The sequence below is a fragment of the Astatotilapia calliptera genome, chromosome 1 (assembly GCF_900246225.1).
Source record: "Astatotilapia calliptera chromosome 1, fAstCal1.2, whole genome shotgun sequence".
NCBI classification, from domain to species: Eukaryota; Metazoa; Chordata; class Actinopteri; order Cichliformes; family Cichlidae; genus Astatotilapia; species Astatotilapia calliptera.
Window position 1 is genome coordinate 24884514 of NC_039302.1, and position 23322 is coordinate 24907835.

General features: G+C 39.6%; 1 protein-coding gene across 9 annotated transcripts in view; it reads right to left on the reverse strand.

Annotated features, from left to right (window-relative positions):
* ush2a (Usher syndrome 2A (autosomal recessive, mild)) overlaps positions 1-23322 on the reverse strand; it is a 222035-nt gene that overhangs the window by 61216 nt on the left and 137497 nt on the right. For all 9 annotated transcript variants that reach the window (XM_026171402.1, XM_026171393.1, XM_026171412.1 and 6 more), the window contains 9 exons: positions 21676-22010; positions 19770-19925; positions 19151-19314; positions 18742-18951; positions 14044-14246; positions 13844-13956; positions 12743-12971; positions 11388-11556; positions 11040-11261 (listed from right to left, as the gene is read on the reverse strand). In XM_026171402.1, the coding sequence (XP_026027187.1) occupies positions 11040-11261; positions 11388-11556; positions 12743-12971; positions 13844-13956; positions 14044-14246; positions 18742-18951; positions 19151-19314; positions 19770-19925; positions 21676-22010 (1801 nt within the window). The remainder of the gene's footprint in view (positions 1-11039; positions 11262-11387; positions 11557-12742; positions 12972-13843; positions 13957-14043; positions 14247-18741; positions 18952-19150; positions 19315-19769; positions 19926-21675; positions 22011-23322) is intronic.

The window sequence follows — 23322 nt, forward strand, 5'->3', positions numbered from 1 at the left end:
TCCGTCGTCCTCTCAGCATCCTCACCTCTTCTCCTTCTTTCCATCCGGACGCCAGGCCCTCTGCATCTCACAGTTTTCAATCATTTGCTTTACTTATAGCTCCTCTGCAGCAATCGAACCGTCATTCTCTGCGTCATCGAACATGGTTCTGTTCAAACACATAAGTCTTTCACCTACTCTAAGAAATGCCATGTTTATCAGTTGTGACCTGAAGTTCAGGATTTACATCTTCTTCATCATCACTGATGAATTTCTTTTCCTGACCCCACATTCTGTCTAATCTTATATTACCTTTAATAATCTACCTTCTTTTTCTCTCTACAGGTGAGCAAACTCCTGCACGAACTGCTGGTTTCCCCTGAATGTTCACATTTCTCTGGTCCTCATGCATGTACTTCCTTAACTTGCTACCTTTTCTCTTTATCATCTCCATGTCTTCCTCCTGTCTCTGCCTTCCTCTTACCCCATTTTCCTTGCACTATTACTCTATCACTCTCTCTGTATTCACACCGTTCATAGGTCTGAATCTCTTGTTTACTGTTCTGCAGCTAAACTTCACTATTGTATTATCATGCATTCAGCAGGAATTCAATCCCTGTCTCTATACGCGTTATCTGTGTATGGGTATGTGTGACATCCCTGTTCATTTGTGTTAACATTTGAAACGCACACCCCTATTTTCTCTTCCTCTCTATAAGCTGTGTGGGTTGTGTTTTTTTTTTTTTTTGCATGGCTGTGTATGTGCAGACAACATTTTATCACACACCTCTTGTTTTCTCTCTTGCATCACAGAATGCTTCAGCCCTAATCTTCAGATTTACGCAGGATTTGCATACATTCGTTAATAGCGTCGGGAGCGCCGCGTCAACACAAGGTGCTTAGACAACGTGAATTATTATTAGGGTTTCAGTCATTCCACTTAATGATAAGTCAATATTTAGTCCTGCCAATGAACTACTGATAAAAATGTGTGTTGTGGATTAGGGTTATCCGAGCTCTCTAGGAGACCAAAACCCCTCTACAACTTTAAACAAACCAAACACTTTTAAATACCTGAATATATTACAAGGGGTTTGGCACAAAGTGCACAGTGAATGTACACATACACATATTTGTGTTTATGCACAACAGCACACACTTAAGCTGAAGCAGGTTTCATGGAGAAAAAAAAATCGTGTGCTACTTAAAATTATAGATCATGACAGATACATACTGGCTACATGAAACTACAATAGGAAAACCACTGAAATATTTTAAAATATGTCTTTGATTTGAGATTTATTCTATTATGAAAGTAAGAGTAGAATAATCTTTCTTGTAGATTTAACCTGAGAAAACCAAAATCTTGACCACAAAGGTTTCCGGGATGTCCGAGGTGAGCATTCGCAGTTTTGTGACGTAATGCAACGAACAGTCCTTTTGGGGAGGCAGCTACTGCTGTTGGGTTGTTCCCCATGATGCCATGAGAAGGTTTTAGATGTATAGCATGAATAAAAAAAACCTTCTTAGCAGAGAACTGCAATACCACAAGATGATAGGTGATCTTCACTCCAATGGTTTTATATTTGTGGCTGATTTGAACACATTTATAGTTAGAAAGACAAATACTTTTAGAAATTTTTTATTTCTTGAATTTTAGGTGATGGTCGCACTATAGGCAGAATTCGTTTTTTTTGACTTTACTAGGAAGCTTCAAATATTTTTTAAAGTCATACTTGACTCAGCCTAATCCTTTGTGACATTATTATTTCAGTTTCTTCGGTCAGACTTTCTCTTGCTTATATACAGAAATGGAAGGGTAGCGAATACAATGGTAATTTTGCACTTGTATGCAGGGTAATAAGACTTAATCAAATATTAGTGGCAAAAAACAAATGCAGTAATTCAACACAAGCACCTTACTAGTTGCCAAACATGGTAATGGAGGGGTGATCGGGTGGGCTTGTTTTTCAGCCGTATGACGTAGACACCGTTCAGTCACTGAGTTGAACTCCTTTGTATACCAAAGTATTCTATAGTAAAATCTGCGACCATCTGACTGACGCCTAAAACCTGGATCGGTCATTCAACAGGACAATGATCCAAGCACAGCACCAAGTATAAATTAGAAGGGTTAAAGAATCAAGTGCTTGCAATGGCGCAGCCCAAGTCCAGACCTGAACCTGATTCAAAATACTGTGGCGGGACCTTAAGTGATCTCTGCATTAAAAAATGCCTGCAAATGTCAATTAACTGAAGCACCATCATAAAGAAGGGTGGGCCAAAATTCGTCCAGAATGATGTGAAACACTGATTTAGTCATAAAGAAACCATTAAATTCATGTTAATACCGCTGAAAGTGCAGGCTAGTGAATTGTGGGGTGAACTTAGTTTTTCACAGAACTGCACAGAGCCCTATGAAAACGTTCTCTTTCAGCTCTGTGCTGATCACAGTCAAAGAAAGAGCAACTCTTTCAACTTGAAATACAAAAAAACGTGTGTGTGTGTACTTTCTGCTCCATAGAGGCCAAACTATATGCCATGTCAAGAGATGAAATCACTGTGAATTGACTTTCTCACACAGTGCACAGTATTCCCCTGGAACGCACACATCTGGATGTTGAGGCAGCAAGCGTACACATAATCAAATCCACACACACACACATACTCTTTTCCCAGCTGACGGGATGTCCTCTTGCCTTTCCGACATCTTTCTTTTCTTTTTTTCTAATCTCAGCAATATTACCAGCTGGGCGTGTGCTTGTACATGCATCTTTGCATATAAACGCTTTAAGTGTTTGTGTGAGTGCTAAGCTCAAATGAATGGATTGCTAGTAGTTAAAATTTCAAAACCCAACAGGGATTCACTAAAGACTGAAACACAGGAAGCAGCTGTTCATGTGTGCTTAAACGATATGTCAGAAGGACACAGAATGAGATGAGGACTAGGAGACACCAACAACTAAAAGACTTAAACAGATTTACAACACAAAAAAGAACAACTAAATGATATGAAATGAGCAAGATTTTCTTTTTTGTATGCAGTGAGATCTTCTAAAATAAAACAAATTTCATGACAGAATCAGTAAATATAAAATTTTTGTTTGTATGGTTTAAAGTACATACTGATTACAACTAATGATAATTAATATCTATCCATTCCTCCGTTTTCTTCTGCTTAGACACCACTGGTCAATTTAAAATCCCCAGTTAAACTAACATGCATGACTCTGGACTATAAGAGGAAACTGGAGGAAGTATCTGGAGGAAACCTGTACACGGAGAATATGAAAACACCCCACAAGAGAGTCCTGATGGATTTGAATTACTCAATTACTTACTCTTACACCTCTTTGCCACCCACCCACCTTTCTTTTTTTTTTTTTTTAACTTTTCTTTTTTTTTTTATTATATCAAAGCCTTTCTACTAATCCACCAGTTTTCTCCTCAACTTCAATTCTAAGAATACACCAGCTCTGACTTCAGGAGTCGTTATGCCATTCCTGTGCTTGACTTCCTGCACTATTTACTTGCTCTGTGGAGCTTGATGTGTGCTACTTTAGGTGATACAGAGTGAAGAGCTCCTTCTGCGATGCTTCTGAAATACCCCTTGGTGTATCTACTGGAATCACAAGCACTGTGTTGAATGGATGCGATCTGCTGGCCAAAAAGTTTTCAGGATCTTTATGATACATAAAATAGCCCCCTTTAGAGTGGATGGGAAAAATATAAAGACATTCTCATTTTCCACAGCCTTCTAGTACATGCACCTATGGTATCATTTTGTAAATCACACAACGTCTTGTTCTCAAGTTATTGCATTCACAAGCTTTTCAGGAAACTTGACCTCTGGCCTGGACTGAGATTCAAACTCATCTGAGATTTTTAGTAGATGTGCATTACAGGGCAAACTCGGAAATGCCAATTTGCCTATTGGACTTGTTCAAGGTTATTCAAGGGTACTGATATAAAACTATTTTAAATGCAACGATGTCCATCTTTGTATCAGATAAGCATATTTAATTTCATACAATAGTAATCACTTCCTGTAAATGTAAATCTGCATGTGTGTGCATACTTTTAAATTACAACTTTAATGTATCCAAAACATGTAACAACAAGAGTAACACAAACAAAATATAATAACGCAAATACAACATAGACACAATCACACAAACACACGCACGCACACACACACACACCTCATCTGTGTGCTGTGTTCCTGACAGCCTCTGGTTTTATTCTTGCCAGTCATTAAAGTAAACCTAATAGAAAAGCCATCATCATAAATACATTAACAGAGAGAGAAATGTCTTCCTGTGTTCAGAGAGTACTCGATCTTCTAAAGCAGCCAGACGCTGCTGTTTGGAATGCACTACCGTTGGCCATTTGCTACCCATCATTGATGAGGGGCTTTTGGCAATGATAAACACACATACACAAACCGAAATACATACACACAGAGAAAGTGATGAGAATCTCTTGGCATAAACAATCAAAGGACATGCAAAGAATCTATGCCTCTGTGCATAAAGATATATGGAAAAAAGCAACCACATGTTCACACAGATACAAAAACACTCAGCAACAGAGAAGAAGGAAAGGATGCATGCACTAAGTTGAAGTAATACACCTTGCACATTTGCACACACTTACACACACAAACGAATCCACTCTCACAACTCCACCAGGCTCAGAGTGAGCTAGCTTAACTACTGGGATAATTTCCCTCCAGCAAATGGTCACTGTGCCCTTGAAAAACATATTTGATTATTACTTTTTCTCCCCCTCCTCTTTTTTTCTTTTAGCATCATCACAGCCATTTTCATCACGCGCTCTGATGATGGCACGGCAAGGCGCGTTAAGATAACACCCCGGCACCGGCAGGCTTTTAACACTTAAACGGTGAAAAGGGATATTCAGATTTGTCCTTGAACGTCTGGATGGGGCCTGCTGGGCTGGGACAGAGGGAGGGAGTAAGAGAAGGAGTTAAAGAAATGCACACATTTTTTAAGATTCACTCACTTGCAGAAAAATTGAAGTGGGGAGGGCATTTATGGTAGCACCCACAGTGAGAGATGGATTTGATGGGGTTGAAGGGCAGATTGAAGAGTTAAAGATCTGGACATGATAATGAAAAAGTATAAAGGTTAAATGATAGAGCCCAGTGAGGCATGGGACTTAAGGAGAGTCAGGAACCAACGGGAGGCCAAAGACGCCAAACTCAGTTCCTTTAAACTCCATCTAATCTCACCTAAGTCTTAGCTAAACATCTTACATACAAACTCAGGAAAAGAAGAAAAGAGGAGCAAAGCTTAAAAGTTGGTCTCGAACCTGCAGCACAGGAGGAAATACTGTGGGAAAACTGAGGCTCTCTTGTCCAAAAACAAACAGTGTTTAATCTACTTGAAAGTGAAATGGAAGCTGTTTAAACAAACCAGCAGATTTGGAAGAGAAGGATTTAGCACAGAGACTTTGTGTTATTGTGTAACAACTCAGGACACTGAGGAAAGGATTATGGCCCATCACAATAATACATCAAACTACAAAATTGCCCAGAGTAGAAATTAGGCTGGCTGTTACTGATGGTATATACTGTAGGTGTATACTGTAAGTGTTATTTGAACAGATAGATAAAAAAAAAACAAAAAAAACAAAAAAAACAAGACGGACAATAAGCTCCAGTGGATCCACATTGGTGACAGACTGGATCTTCTCAACCACAAGAAACATTCCCACCACAAAACTAATGTACATTGAATCCAGAGAGTATTCACAGCACTTCACTTGTTTTTTTGTCATGTTACAGCCTTATTCCAAATAGGGTTAAACTTATTTTTCACCAAAACATTCTATACACAATACACCAAAAGAACAAAGTGAAACAAGTTTGCTTGAAATTCTTGAAAACGTATTAAAATTAAAAAACTAAGATAAAACGTACATATGTATTCACAGCCTTTGCATTTATACTCAGCTCAGCTCAAGCCCATTCATTTCCACAGATGCTCAGTCAGATATTTCTAGACCTTGACTGGAATCCACCTGTGGTAAATTCAGTTGACTAGACATGATTTGGAAAGCCACACACCAGTCTAACGTCCCATAGCTAACAGTGCATGTCAGAGTACAAACCAACCCATAAAGTCCAAGTACTGTAATTGTCTGTGGACCTTTGAGACAGGGACACAGATCTGGGCAAGGGTACGAAAAATATTCTGCAGAATTGAAGGTCTCAATGAGCACAGTGGGCTCCATCATCCCAACAGGACTTTTCCTTGAGCTGGCCTCCAGGCAAATCTGGAAAATTAGGGTAGAAGGGCCTTAGTCGGGGAGGTGACTAAAAACACGATGGTCACTTTAACCTCTTAAGACCCGAACTCTTCCATGGCATGCATTTTTAATTTCTCTTTGACATTTGGGCTGATTGGCACATAATGAATGTAAAAACAAAGAATTACCAGATTTTTTTTCACCTAATTTTTGTTTCTGAGAAAAATGAGATCCACATATGAGGATATTTGTTTAAAATTTCAATAGAGCAGTGGCAGTATAATGTCCTCGTAAGTGGATATCAGGCCCTTGTAGAGGCAAATGTAGTATTTTGGTCTAGACAGCCCAAAATGTGATGTCCACATCCAGGTCCTAGGAGGTTAAAAGAACCTTCCAATAGGACAACCTTTTCTGCAGCACTCAACCAATCAGGCCTCTATGGTAGAATGGTCAATGGAAGCCACTCCTCAGTAAAAGGCACATGACAGCCCACATGGAGTTTTCCAAAAGGACTCCAAGACCACAAGAAACAACATTTTCTGGTCTGATGTAATAAATAGGAAACCAGGTACCACTCATCACCTGGCTAGTATCATCCCTACAGTGAAACATGATGGTGGCAGCATCATGCTGTGGGGAGGTTTTTTGTCAGCAGGAGCTGGGAGACTGTAGCAATGTATTGTGAGTCATTCTTGCTATGACCTGATCTAGAGGAGTCTGGACCTTGGACTGGGGAAAGAGTTCATCTTCCAACAGGACAAAGACCCTAAGCACATAGCCAAGGAGTGGCTTTGGGACAATTTAGTGGCCCAGCCAGCACAAAGACTTGAACCCAACTGAACATCTCTAGAGAGGTCTAAAAATGTCCATGCACTGATGCTCCCCATCCCAACTGATCAGTAGGGATGGGCACTGGTTCTGACATAAACGGTAGTAATCAGACCGAAAAGCAGCGCACATTTCGGTGCTTTATTTCGGTGCTTTTTTTTTCTGAGACGTCATACACTTTGGATTCTAGCCAATCATTTTACGTTTCTGAGGATAGTAAGCGGGTCCAGGTATGTACGTTCTTTTAGAGCAGAGCTACAGATTAAAAATGCCCAAGGTGAAGCGGTCAAAGTCTGGCTGTACTTCACAGCAAAAACTCAGCAGCCTGCAACAAGTGCTTTAACGCGATACTGTGCAAAGGAGGTAACACCTGGAATCTGATGAAACACCTGGCAACGTATAGCATTTTGTTAAAAACCAAAAAATGTGCCGTATTTGATAGCTTGCTGCGAGACCTCACACCGAGCACATCTACTGCGGGTGTGCTGCCTGTTATCGGACCCGGAGTTAGCAACATCCCCCAAAAACCCGAAGATTAGAGTCCTGGCCCCTAGCCCTGCCAGTGTAGCAGAAATGATGAAGGATGATGACGGCAGCAGCAGCCGTTCTTCTCTGTGTGAGTAGCTTAATATTGTTCGTGTGTAATTTACGTTGAGTACACTAACCACGTTATTAAATTAATGCATGTAAGGTGAACTAGCAAACACTGTCGTAGTTACATGCGGCTGTCTTCTTGTTTGATGGCAGATACTCCCTTCACCCTGGCCAAAAAGGCTGAAATGACCAAAGAAAAAGAGGGAAACAGCTAAACATGAGAGGTTTTTGGACAAAGTTTGTGTTTTTTCCATTGTTTAAGCACTGCTTCCAGCCAAGAGCGATGCCATAAATCCCCTATAGCTGCAGAAAAGGCTAACATTGTTATCTTTTTACAAAAAAAACAGCTGAACATGAGAGGTTTTTGGACCAATTTTGTGTTCTTCATTCTTTAAGCACCGTTTCGAGCACCGTTTAAGCACCGGCACCGTTTCAAAAGTACCGGTTTGGTACTGGTATCGGATAAAACCTAAACGATACCTATCCCTACTGATGAGTTCTGGAAATGGGAGAAACTACAATATATATTTATTTTTTTTATTTTTTTAATACATTTGCAATAATTTTAAGCAAACTTTTTTCACTTTGTCAATATGGGGTATTGTGTGAAGAATTATGAGGTCAAAATTAATTTGATGTTTTTAGAAATAAGGGTGGATTATGACAAAATACGGAACGTCAAGTATTGTGAATACATTCCAGATGTGCTATTATTATCATAGTCATAAGCTGGAAAAAGAATATTAGTATATAATAATTTGATAGTAACACTAGAGAGGAGCTTGAGTTGGAAAAACAAACAAACAAACAAACAAACAAACAAACAAACAAAAACACATGCAAGTCACTGCAGCTTTAAAACATTTCAGTATGAGCCACTGAAATAATAAATAATGATACCCAAGCGGAAATGAGTGGAAGACAATTCAGAAAATGAAAGTAAGACTGGTGCCAAATCTTTTACTGCAGGACAACCAGAAAGAAAGACTGAACCCTGCTCACTGATGTGTGTTGTTGTGTTGATTTCTTGTGTTTGAGAAGGGTTGGATGAGGTAAGTTTCTGACCCACTTCAATTTCATTTGATTTACACTGGGAGCTTTCCCATTTTAAATCAAATAGTCCAGCCCAAAGCACATGTGTCCATGTGTATATTTTTGGATGAATGTGCAAGCACATGCAACTCTGTGTGTCATCACATGCAAGTTTTTATACAGGTGTGTGTGTACTGATGCTTGATTGTTGCTGTGTTTGTGTTTGAATGCTTGTGTGTTTATCTACGTGTGCACATGTGCACACAAGCCGGTACACGTATCCGTTGCCAGACGGCTGTCTCCTGGCATTGCTGTTCCCCTGCAGTGTGTGTGTATGGTTGTTGACAGTGTGGACGGTAATGTGTGATAGATCGCACTTCAGGGACCCCATAATCACATCAGCCTAACCTAGTCTATCAGCTGGGCACAATGGGATACCCTTCACTCCTCCTTTAATCTGCTCCATCTAGCTCTTCACCACTCCTCTGGGGGTTTTTTCCTTGTACTTTCTCTATTACTCACTTCCGATCTTTTTTGTGTGTTTGCATTTAACTCAGTATTTTTTATTCTTTAATACTTTCTCCTTCTCTTACATTTCTTTCTGCATCAGTTGTTTAATTTGACATTTTTTCATTCAATGCAAGTGTTTATACCAAAATGTTATACAATATAGAGTTAGTTACTTTTTGTTTCTCACTCACTTTAAAAAAGTGACCTGCATATATTCTGATGTTGTTAGTTTCTCTGATTCCGTCTTTCCATTTCTCTGTCTTTTACACATTAATTTGTCTCTCTGCATCATTAAAAATAGCAAACCTTGCACTCAATGAGAAAGAGAAATGAGAGTGTGTGGTGCCAAGGTTAAGTAGCCTATCCTATAATAGTGTTGCTGTGCGCATGTTGTGTGTGACTGTCTTGAAACAGACGTGTGGGGTCGAGGTTGCATAGCTGGCCCCAGGGCTCCCCGACAGCGCAATGCACCCGGCAAATGGCCCTTAGCCTTGCTAGCGCCGCTAGCCCTACGATCCATCATACCATATGTTCTCAATGGGGAAGCTAACGCTAATGACTGATGAGTGGATGGGAAGGGGGCACATAAAGGAAGGGAGGGGAGAGAGGAGGAAAAGTTAGAAGAAAACGTGGTAAGAGAATAAAAAGGAAGAGCAAGAGACCAGAGGATGAAGCAGAAGAGTTTGGGGAAACGAGTTGAGTAAAACAAGATGACAGAGTTGGAGAGGAGATGAGAAATAAGAGAAGATGGAGAGGAAGAAGAGGTAGGGAGCATATGCACTCCTTGGGAGGCCTCCTCAAATGAAGGATGACCATATAGCCTGCTCAGCTGGAAGAGATAACAGAGGATCCAGTGGAGGAGAAGAAAAGAAAGATGAGACAAAATGGGCAATGGCATGATGAGGTGGAATATAATAATATATGTTAAATTACAAAGGATTACTAGGAAGAAAGTTAACACTTAACAACTTTCCAAAAGAGTCTTACTGACAATCAATAAAAACTACAGGTTGGGGGTAAAAAAAAAAAAAAGAACAGCCAAGAAAGAAAAATAACTCTTTTCTATTAATTTTTTTAATCAGCAATTTATATATTTCTGCGTAAGTAGAGCTTTTGTGTGTGAGTGTGTGTATGGATAGGCTAACAGAGTACTATAGGCCAGCCCATATGGGGCCATTGTTTATGTGTGATGAATAGAGTCCACGTGTTTTTCTCTGGCACTCAACACTCAAGCAAACCCTGCCGAGAGCACCCTGTTGACTCTGTGTGTGTGTATGGGGGGCGCCTGAAAAACGTCTAAATGTGTAAAAGTGTGTGCGTATGAGAGAGAATGAGTGTGTATTTCTCCTGCTGTGTGCTTGGCAGTGCCCTCAACGGTGCCATCCTGAGTGTGTTTCATCATCATCTGCCATGACAAAGATGTCTAATGGCACACACATTTACACACACCAACACACCGACACACGCGCACAGTCCCATCTGTGCCATGGTATCCGGGTGCTTTGGGACACTGCGGGAGAGAAAGAAAGGGAAACGACCCTACGTTCCTGCACCATGTGTCTATCTCTCAACCTTTTTCTTCTGCTCAACTCTCCTGTCGCTTTTTCCCTAGGTAGACGTTAAGTCATAACCACCAACTTCACTTTGACAAAATCCTTCTTACACCACAGCAACTAGTTTTCTTTTAAAAGGGCCTTTACTTTGTCTCGACAACTCATCAGGCTGTCAGACTTAAACAACCGTGTCTTCAACACTGGGAAAAAAAACACTCAAACAACAGCTAATGCTAGCTTACATTTTGACCCATGTGTTTCTTTACTCACCTGGAGCATATTTATGCACTGCACCCCTCTCAGCATCACCACAGCACACCAGTGTTTTATCCACGATTTGGCCTCCACAGCATTGGACCCCATAGCCATCATGAAGGGTCCCACTACAGCAGAGCTGGCCGCCTGTCACTGAGTAAGGAACCCCCCCACAGCAGCTGTCACCCAGCCCCACAGAGACCCGGCCCTGCGAGTGGTCAGGACAGCAGTATTCATCTACAAAGACAAGGACAAATGAAGTAAACACTTGAGCAACACGAAGAAGAGCAAACCCCATGAAAGCAGAACACAATAGATTTGAGGTTAGTGGAAACACACTACATAAAGTAATTTGGAACTCACTGGTTTTCACATGGACATAATATCCTCCACAGCACTGATGGTCAGGAAGAGATGGGACTAGTTTGCCATTGCAGCAGACTGGGTTGGAGGAGTTATTCAAACTCAAATAGCTGTCCTCACAGCAGTGATGATGTGGCTTCTTTGTGTAAATTACTCCACTGCAGCAAACCTGTTTAATACGCAATTGAAAAAAACGTATAAGATGATATGTAAATAAAATCAACTCAAACAAATACTTAAAGTTGAGATTATTGACTGTGGCACTGCAAGTCAAATAGGAGGCCATTAAAACTTTTTGGCGGGGGATATTTATTTTAGGATGATTGTAATGAAATACTCATGCCAAAATTAACAGTTTCAGGGTTTCTTCAAATACGCCATGACTCTAAATAACCTTTTCAACATATAACATCTGTAACTTTATGAATTCTAGACTGACTAAAAGGTACAGTGGTACTTTTTGGGAGCTCAATCCTGACTGGGAGCTCATGGTGCACAAGTTAGCACTTTCTATTATTATATTCACATAATCAAGTCAGAAACTCCACGTTTTCCATCACTCCTTGTTTATATAAAAAACCCACTGACATTTTGTTTTTCTTACTTGGGACTCGGGACTACATTAAGGAAATAACTTATGTGGTTCTATTAAACAAGGACGAATACAGTATGTATCCATACTCCTTTATGTTGCTCACATGACTAGCTGTGCAGAGAGGCCTCTGTCAGCCTGTGTGTGTGTGTGTGTTGTGTACACATTTGTAAAATAAAGCCCTTCTCTTTAAGCACATATGTTGCATGTGCTAAATCTCAGCATATTCTCCTGCAGTACATAAGTGGGTGTACTTGTAAATATGTTGTTGATACTGTTTCTGCCCCTGGGTAATGTGGGGAGAAATGTATAGCAGGCATTCACTGTGCCAACTTGGCTGGCATTCAATGACATAAGGATGGAAGTCAATGCAGATGACAAGTTAATCTGTTTAGAGAAATTAATCACTGAGAGGTTGATTCTGAATCCCTTATAAAAGTGGGTGTATGGAAAAGGAAGTGTTCGCACTTCCCTATTGGTCTCTGTGGTGACGACCATACTATCCTGAGGGATTATGCATTCTCCCCTTCAGATCAGCAGCCAAGACCCTGGACATCTATCTCCTTTTGCACATTGTTGTTGTACAGCAAATTTTTTAATGTTTACTCATGGCAACTTCTAGTTAAAAGAGACTAAAGTACTGAAGTGGAAAGGGAACAAATGTCAATATGAATAAAACTGTTTTAACCTGACCTTCTTCAAAACATGGTTGGAAAAAAGAATAGATATTTTTATGAGTAGAAAATGATGGCAGCATAATCACCTGTATGTCTGGATGGAAGCAGGATGTGCTGCACACACCATGACTTGCCGGACACTGCAGGTAGGAACATCTAAACCTTAAACCACCTGTGCCATTTAACTCCTCCCCCATGGCGGATGTGATCCCTGTTGACCCACCAGCACATGATCTGAGGGTACGTCTTAAAACCTCAAAGCCCAGCATGATCCCACTGGGTCTGCCTGGATGGGACCAATCTAATCTCACCACCCTGACAGAGAGAGAAGGGGGGCAACCAGAACAAAATGAAAGCGATAGGCAGGGGTATGCTCTCCTTCACACTCCTTTCACACAATTGTACCCACACAGTCACACATAAACTTTGAAACATACACACGCGTTCATGCATGGTTAATGCCTGACAAAGTTGAGTTACGTGTCAGGGTGTGTGTATCTTTATACACTTCACACTATTGATTTCGCCCCCTTTTTTTAATCTCTTGACATCTGGCAGAGGAAAGACCTTTTTAGCAACATACAGAGTTATAACTTGCTCAGTTTCCTAGAAGAAAAATAAGCCACAAATCAGCATTTTTCTGCAAGTGCAAGATTTGCAACAATGTGGTTTGCATCACACATGAGAAACAAACATTTCATATGCCATTAACTGGCTACAAATAAAATGTCAATGATCTAAACAAATTTTATAATGAGGAAAATGTAGTAGATTATTTTCATTTTAAGGTGGAATTGAGAGACTAATCGCAATCTTTAAAGTTTGTCCACTAAATCTAGTTTTACAGTACAAAATAGCAATGTTTTTTTAATTTTTCAAGAAAGTTAAACAAAGCAGGAACTCCAGCAACACTTGAGGGAAGATGAACAACTTTAATAATTGACCAATGCGTTTCGGCTTGTGGCCTTCATCAGGGTCATGGCATGATGAACCAAAACGCGTTGGTCAATTATTAAAGTTGTTTATCTTCCCTCAAGTGTTGCTGGAGTTCCTGCTTTGTGAATTCTTTCATCCTCTCCATGCACCTTGGAAGCAGGTGAAGTTGTGCCAGAAAAGTTTTGCTGTCAAAGAAAGTTAAAGAAAAAAAATTACTATCATGAAAAAATGGCAGTACATTTGTAAATTACCTGGGACTTATCACTTGGGCATGTGGTGTTGCCAAGTCAGCAGGCAGGTCCTCCACAGTAGTAGTTCTGGTAACCTTGCTCCGTACGCATGCATATACTGTGCACACCTCCACCTAAAAAGCACATCAACAGAAAAACACGATGCATATGTTTACAGTAGATGTCTCTCTTTGCATATTTGCACTTGTTTGTATGAGTACCTGTATGTTGTAGACAGTAAAAGGCAGTAGGTCCCCCAGCAGGTATGACCCTGAGCTGTTGTCTACATTGCCATGAAGGCGATCATTAACATAGATGTTGTAACCAGTGACTGCACCATTGGGTCGAAGAGGAGGGATCCAGAGGACACGTGCTGTGCTGCTGTTTACTGTAACCACCTCTGGGGCAGACATCCCCTCTGGCTCTGTGAGGTACACACAATGATTGACTCCATTTATGAAAACAAACTATTTCAGATCATGAAAACTGTAAACATGACACAAGACATGTCATCGTGAAACCATGTTTGATAAAATTATAGCAAGAATTTTGGCAACACACGTAAATTTTTACATACCACCTGTTATGAAAATAGATGGACAGAGCTGTAAAAGAGTATATCAGTGCTAATCTTTCACAACGAAACTCATTTGATGATTGCTTGTAAAGGGCTTGTATTTATTTATTTATTTTTACAAAAAAAACACCATTAAAATGGTAAAAAAATTCAAATTCTAAAATTCTAAAAATTCTAGTCAGTGACATAAATGGTAAAATTATGTGTTCCTCATGGTGAACATTTTAAAATGCATGTTAATTAGGAACATTGTATGAATATTTGCTTTCATACAACTCTAGAGGTCTTTGTGTGTCTGTGTGTAAGAGAGAGAAAAGAGAGAAGCAGAGACTATCCATATATCCATACATGACAGGGAACTGTGACTGTGTTTTAGAGGCAGGGTGACCACCTGTGTGTCTGCATGTGTGCAGTATTGCGTAGATAATGCTGTGTAGCAGTAAATGAAATGTAGAGCAGTGGGCTGGGTTTAGATAAGTGCATTGGCTGCAAATGAATTGGGTTAACTTGTCTTAGCTGAATGCATTTTCACTAAGAACAATAGATTCAATACGATCACCTCACTCACTCAGAATAACTGCCTCTTTCTGTATTCTGTTATTATAGTTTCTCTTCTTTAGTGGCTCTTCCATGTAATTCCCTTAATTCCTTTCCGTAATTCATTTAGCTGACTTTTTAAAAAAAATTATCTTCTAGCAAATGTAAAACTCCTACTGCATGGTGATTAATAAAGGATGGTAAACTAGAGTATAAGAAATGGGTTTCAGAGAGTGTGGGACAAAAGAGAGGAGTGAATTACGCAGAAAGAAGAGTATCTATGGAAGAATTAATCACAGACGCAGTGAGCAAAATTCAAAATCAAAGAGAGAAACACCAGAGTGTGAGAGAAAAATAAAAAAGAAGGAAAAGGAATTTGATAAGAGAAACGGGTTGTGTGTCAGAGGGGTGATCATATAGACTCCATTTATTATTCTAAGTAAAAATGCACCCAGCTCCGAGACGTTATCCCAATTCATTTGCTGCCAAAGCACTTACCTCAGCCCAAACTGCAGCTCTACATTTCATTTACTGCAGGATGGTATTATCAACGCAATACTGAACACAGGCGCTCTTTCACTCATACACACACAGACAAGCATGCACTTTTCTTGCCAATTAGTTCTGATGTTAGCATTGCCCTATAGACTGCAAGCGGTGTTAAGATGGTTGGTAGGGCTGAGCTGCATTAGTTAAAATATATCAGACCTCCTTGGTGTGTCTGTGTGTGTGTGAGCTTGCACTCTTATGGCTGTAAAATAATGAAATTACCTCCGGAGCCCCCTCAGTTAAACGAGCCATGCTTTGCCTTTAGCACCTAATGATTTTCTAATGTTTTTAATGCACTTTTTATTATACTACTCAGATTAGAGCGAAAGAAAGAGGCTCCTGACATATGATTATAGTGAGAAAGGAAGAGATGTGTGAGAAAGGAAAAAGAAATGGAAAGATTTTCAAAGAGGGAAGTGAAGATGGAAATAAAACTATAGACAGTGGTAAGTGGCCTCTGACATATGATTACACAGAGTGATTTGAAAGATAACTCTTGAATGCTAAGAGACTGGGCTGAAAGTTGAAGAGGAAATGGAGAGAAAAGTAGGGATGACAGTTGGATAGCCTGAACAATTCATGGTTAAAAGTATTAAAAGCTGACCCTGATTGAAAAGGGAAATACCAGTAGATCCAAGAACTGATATAATCATATTCCACTTAATACCCTCTCTCAAAGCACCAGATTTTATATCCTGATAAGGAGTGCCAGTTGTTCATTTTACAAATATTAACAGATTATGCAGACAGCTAAAGCTCCGGGAACAGATGATGCAGTATTAGAGTTGTATTGTAATGATGTCAATCAATGTTCTGGTGGTTATGGTTTTCCATAATGTACGGCAACAGCCGTTAATCAAAGCACCTGTTTAACAAACTCCAATGTGAAGAAAAGTGAACTTTGTAGCTGCTTCATCAGCCGCTGTTTGTTTTACACAGTGAAAATCTACAGTAAAGCAACAGAAGTAAAGCTACTATAAAACATGGCAATGAAGTGTTAACTTAGTCTGACACATGTTTAAATTAGGCTGCTTGCTGACAGTAGGTCAATGCAATAGAAAGTGAGACCACTTTGCATTGACCTGCAACACCTGCAATAAACAGGGGTGAGTCTATAGGGAGGCATGAGGTGTACTACACAATGTTTATTTCAAAGCTTTCATAACATTATTTTTCAGATCAGATTTAAAGTAATAAATAATATATAATAAAAGAAAATAATATATAATATTATATTAATGGAACTCTATTAACATTTTAAAATATAAATATAAAAGATTTTTTTCCATCCTGGGAAAAATTTGTTATATTTACAGAACGAAATGGGCCAGTAAAGTTCTAAGCCACTGAGTTGGGGCTTTTAGGTTGGACACTGAATTATTATAAACTAAAATTAGTTTAGGTTCCATGTCTAACTTATATTATTTGATAATAACATATTTATGATCATTTATTTATTTATTTTTTAAATTAAATTTTAATATGGCATGTAAATACCGATGTCGTATGCAGTAACATTATTAAAATACTGTAATGTCTAAAATAGAAACCAATGAGCAGTTTATTTTGACAGATGTGTTTTTTCTTTTTTCAATATTTGTTATTGCTCATTAGAAGGTAAAAGTATTTCTTATCTGATTACTCGATGGAATAACCAATAGAATACTTGCTGCTTTGCATTCTGATGTATTGTTTATGTGATCCTATTGTCCCACATCGGGTTTTTAACTGCATCAACAGGTAATATGTCTGTGTGTCTCTTACCGTAAATGTTGGTATTTGGTATAAATTAAAAATTAAATGTATTTAATTTTGGCAAATCATTGTTACTTCTACCTGACTTTTCACTTCGTTCTTGTGAATTGTAAACTGTTAATTGTATTGCAAAGTACAGTAATTCGAACTCTTTTTTGTTAGTGGTAGAACAAAGCTTGTGTTTCTATAGCATGTGTGCAATTTTTGTGTGTTTGTTTGCTTATGGTGCAAACAAGCAATTCACAACACCTTAAATCTGCCTCACACACTTTGTATTGATTTCATGCCTGACTACATGATGTGTTTAACATCTCCTGTGAAGCACAATGTCGCAGAGAAATCCATGTTAACCCAGGCACAACACTTAAGTGTGCTGAATTGAAGCAATGTACAGTCATGTGAAAAGAAAAGTTTTTTCTCCACAGTCCTCTGAGAATCTAAGTACACCTTTACTGCTTCCATAGGAATTAAGAGAGGAAGTAGCTGTTAGGTGCTGCTAATCAAATGTGCTTAATTAATTGATCATCAGCAAGTGTGATCACGTCTATAAACGAAGAAGTTTTGGTAGCTTGCTGGTGTGGAGTATTCAGATACGTAACACAATACCACAGTCCTCTCAAGAGTGGAAGCTTCCACAAAGTCATCCCAAGATCACACAACACTCCAAGAAACTCCAAAAAAATCCAAGAGCTACATCTCAGACCCTTTCCTCAGTTAGCATTTCAATAAGGAGAGATCACTTGGAAGAAATGATCTATAGAGATAAAGAAATTAATGTATTTGTCGATTAGAAATCAGGGCAGAACAGATTTGGGACAGGACCCCCCAGAGTCTAGATGCTGGTGGTGGTGAAGATGAAGACTGAGGCTTGAATAAAGCTCTGGCTGAGATGTCTGAGGTGGAGATGGGGAGAAGGTGGGTTACACGAAAAACAATCTGAAAGGGAGAATGACAGAGAGTACAGATTTAAACCATGCAAAGCAGAGCTGATGTGCTCAAAGAAGGCAGGCGAGACAATGATTGGACTAGAATAATGATGTCAGTGTTGAGACTGACACCGTGGGAAAGTGGTTGACGTGTAAACAGAAAAGTACCCAGTAAAGCTGCCAGATGAGTGATTACAGATCTTCCTTGTTGAACATGCATATAAGTTTCATGCTAATTATTGAAGTTCATGAGAGTTCAATTAGAAAAAGACTGAAGAAATATTGCTTGCTTGTCAGATTGCCACAAAAGAACCTCTGAAAATTCCTCCACAGCCATGTGAGAAACTGGTCATACCAAAAATGATTAGTTCAACTCATTGCTGCTAAAAATTGATCTTTAACCTGAATCAATTTCTCACAAGAATGCAGAAAGTCCTAAGAAACTGTACATGACCCAATTCGGGTTTCTCCATGGCTCAAAAACAGACAATCACAACCTCAGAAGAACATGTGCTGAATGAAAAAACAAAACAGAAATATTGTTTGCCAAAGATAATAGTAAAATATACACATACTTCCATCTGCTGTGGTGACATTAACCACTGCCTTAGATGTATTATAAGCTCCGTTGGACACTTGTAATGACACCAGATATGTGGTACTGGGCCAGAGGTCACTTATCACTGCAGAGGTGATCTCAGGGGTGAAAGTTAAGATCAGACTTGGCTCTGGAGACTCCACTGTGAGAAAGAAATATTCCACTTCTCCCTGTAGGTCTTGTAAAGCTAAAATAGATATCAAGAGAAATGGAAAAGAGTGATAGGTCAGTGAAAGTAAAAAGATACTTTCAGTCTCTGGTGTCACTTTCTTTTAAACAGACAGGACAGCACAGACATCATACAATAAAAGCATGACCCTGTGCAAGACGCTGTGAGTTTCAACACCTCTCCTGAACAGTGTGTAAAAGAAGAAAGTTAATCTTACATGGTTGTGTCCAGTTGACCTGTATAGCAGTGTGATTGATAGTAGAGGCAGACAGAGATGGAGGGTGGAGGGGAACCCCAGCCATGGTCACTGCTGTAACGATCTCTCCTGACGTGTTTCCCACATCATTATGAACCTCTAACTGGTACTGGAAACGGGTGAATCTGTAGAGATGCAGCATCACTCTTTGTAGTGCAAACATTAGTTTAAACTGGAAATCAACCACATACTGGTAGAATAAAGTAAAATATGTTTATCTGATAGTTGTGCTAAAATAGTAACTTGTATTTCTTCTTGCATCACATGAAAAAGTCCTGCCAAATGAAAAGTGCTGACACACTCAAAAGTTTTTCAGTTTACTCCTTGAATAAAGCACAGTGGAGACATAAACCCAGAGCTGTTTAGCAAGCATGGTGGAAAAAAAAGTGCTTCCACCAAGTGCCAAACTGAGATTAGGGGACGCTGTGTGAAAAACAATTTAATTCTTTGGGATATTTGCTTAATGTATCTTTGAGCGGTATTAAAAGATCGGCATCAGCAGCAGCTCGCCGATCGGCTCTGCACACACGGTTTGCTGCAGCGCTGCCGTTTGCTCTAGAGCTCATTTCAGTAATCTCACCTGCTTAGGCCTTTATCTTGGTAGAACAATTTGGTGCCGGAGTAAACATGGAGCCAGCGATGGAGATCTTCGGAGGGGGGTGGAGACTGGGCTGTTAATGTGGGAACTGTGGTGATGGCCAGGGGCTGGTTGGTTTTACGTCTGAGCAACTTGTATCTGAAAGGGAAATTTGAATAAAAGAAAACACACACACACACACATACACACACGGTTGGATATTTAGGAATCCATTAACTCCAACATTAGCTAATTTGAGCATAAAGACACCTACTGTACCCTCTGTACACACAAACCTGCCCATGGATGCTTGCAGACACACACACACACTTAAACGCACATTTTCAACTGGTTCTTATCCTTATCACTCATTCCCTCCTCTTCTATTCTTCTTTCACTGCATCTCATCCCTCCCTCTCTACACCCCTCCATCCGTTGTTTTTTTTTTCTGCGGGGTTTGTGTTTTCCTCTCCCTACAGTGATGCTAATTTCTGCTGTAATCAGAAGAGAAGGGCTTAATGCCGCCTTTTAACCAACCCACTTAGACAAACACACAGAGCTGAGCAGAGCAGAACAGAGAGACAGGCTCATGCATTTTAATCACCCACTAGGAAAATGGACCTTTATTTTAGGCCTAATCGCCGACAGACTAGAACAGGACAGAACAAAATGAACCAGAATGTGCATTAGGACTGAGAAAACACTGATTAAAAAATGCCGAACACTTAGCTCATTACCAGCACACTCATGTTAGCAGCTTGTTAACGTGTTCCTATCTGCTTGTTTGCTTAAGTTTTTCAGCAGCAATTGAACATCACCAGAATGTGTCTCTCATTATCGACATGCTGATTTTAGTTCTTATAGTCTGGTTTCCAACTTTGGGCTAAAGCTAGCTAATGAATAAAAACACAGGGGTAAGTCAGATTATGTAAAGTTAATGGTGGTTACACAGATTTGGGTCCTTCACATAATTAATGATGTACTGATGTTTCTGTGCAGGGCAATTTAAAGAATTTCCCTTTTTTACTTTCTGTTCACTTAGTTACATTCCTATGGATTATACGACTGATCCATAGCATAAATGCTGATTAAATGTTCATGTTTTTCTATTAAGTACTTTGAAACAGAAGATAACAGCAAAAAGGTCCTGGGTTTAATCCAAAGGCCATCTGGGGTCTTTTTGTGTGGGTTTGCACGGTCTCTTTCTGCCTGCATGGGTTTCCTCTGGGTACTCTGGCTTCCACCCACAGTTCAAACACACGCATGTTAGGTTTAACAATGACTATAAATTGACTGTTGGTTTGATTGTAAATGTGAAAGGTTGTCTGTCGCCCTGCAACAGAGTAGCAACCGTCCCTGCCCTCTGATAGCTCCAGCCCTCTGTGACCTTAAACTGACAGTATTTTAATGGATGTAATTGGTTTGTATTGCTTCAAAGCAGCTACTATATTGCTCAGGTGGAGTGGCTCTTAGTTTATATGTGTGTTGTGAAACAGGAGGGGTATCCAAAACAAAAAATCATAACTTAATTTAATAGTAAAAGCAACAGTTCTTTAATATGTTTAAAATGACTATTATACTTCTGCTGCTACCTCTAATGTTTTTCTATAAAAACTTTATGACGACTTAGAAGACTATTTAGGTGCAAAGTCTCAGCTTGTCAATGTTGGTGACAATGACATTATAAAAGTTTTTTTTCTGCTTCATATAATTTCATATAGGAATGGGTCAGTTGACATAAACCTAACCTGATGTTGATGTAGAACAGCACCTCACATATCCAAATGCCACATTTGTGTGCTGGATATTATCGTGTAAGCAAATGTGGACTTAAAGTGATATAAGACATACATTTTTACTTTGCCATCACTGGTTAAAAAGGGGGGCAAAAAAGAGATATGGATGTTACCTTATATTAGGTCCATTGGGCCTGGTCGGTGGTTCCCATGAAATGGCTAGGAAAGATTCACTGACTGCTACTACTGATAGCGGTGAAAGCCCTTCAGGTCTTGTGGGTAATGTGGTAGCTTGAGTTGGCAGGCTTTCTGTGCATCCCCCAATGTGTCCTCCACCCTCAGAGCATGCTAACACAGTGATACTGTAATTTGTATATGGAACAAGGTCCGTTACAGTGGCGTTAAGCTCAGAAGTATTGTTAGTGCTGAATGTGATACGGGGTTCTGGGAGGCGGATCTCATAGCTGTGAATTTCTCCATTAGGAATAAGAGGGGGTGACCATGTGACCTGCAACACAAAAAATGGTATATGATATAAGCATTGTGTTTCTCATGGTACATTCAGATACAATTGAGCAGTGCTGAGAAAATTTGTCTAATCCTTTCCAACTGCCATGCTGTCCTAACTGACTGGGCATTTAAACGTTCTCGATAGGAAGAAAAAAAAGCTTTTAGATGGATGAACTACAGGAAGTCATGATGTAGGGTGTGTGTTTATTTATGTGTTCTTGCAGCGTGTGCTCGTGCAAAGATGCAGACAGAGTGCAAATGAATGCATGTGTCTTCAGGTGTGACACTAGTCACCTGCATAAGTGAGAAAACAGTATTTAGGTGGTCACTCTGTCTCTGTGTGTGTGTGTTGAGCTGTCATGTGGGTAAAGATAACCTGACTTTGACTTGAGCAGAAGATGCCTTTCATCACATTTAAAACAGGGCACACAGAGACGCGCGCACATGCACAAACACCATGCTAAAATAATGAAAGCAGCTGGTAATGGAATTGCTGCATGCAAAAACAAAAGCCTGCTGCTGTTGAGCACTGCATCTGATTTGGAAACAGTTCAGTCTGTCAGCATTTCAGGGTGAGGAAGAAGGTAACTGGCACACACACAAATGGTAATACACACACATTTACTTACAAACACACTCACGTAATACGAAATTACAGCTTTCTTTACGATGATATTTTGTTGACGCATTCACGTATAAACACACACTGTAAACACATACACACTTGCGAATTTATGAACTGTACAATCTAAAACACCTACATACGAACTGTCATGTACAATAACTGATCAGTTCAGAGCTGGCTGAGACTTATGAGTTTTGGTGATTAAGTGGTCACTGTTGATGAGAGTATTATGAATGAATGTCAAGCATAATTATTTCTCATGCAACCTTGATATTCATTTAACAAGTGACACTGTGAGGTTATACAGGACACACACAACACACTCCTAGTAACACATCCACTAACACAGAAAGACACCTACCAACACACACAACTTAAAACACATACACACAACCACATATGGGCAGGGTCATTTTGAGTTAGGTAGCTCATTTCCCAAAGTGCGTGTTGGGTGTGCTTTGTGGTGGAAGTCATTTACAGATTGAATAGCTTGATGTAATCTGGAGATGGTGAAGACAGCAGAGACCCCGAGCTGACACAGAGCAATAGGGCTAAGGCCAGTACAGAATGTGTGTGTATATGTGTGTGCGTGCCTTTGTATATGTATTTTTGTATATTTAAATGGGAGAGAGACCTATGATACAGTTGGAAGTGAGAGAGAATAATGTCTAACATTATAGTGTAT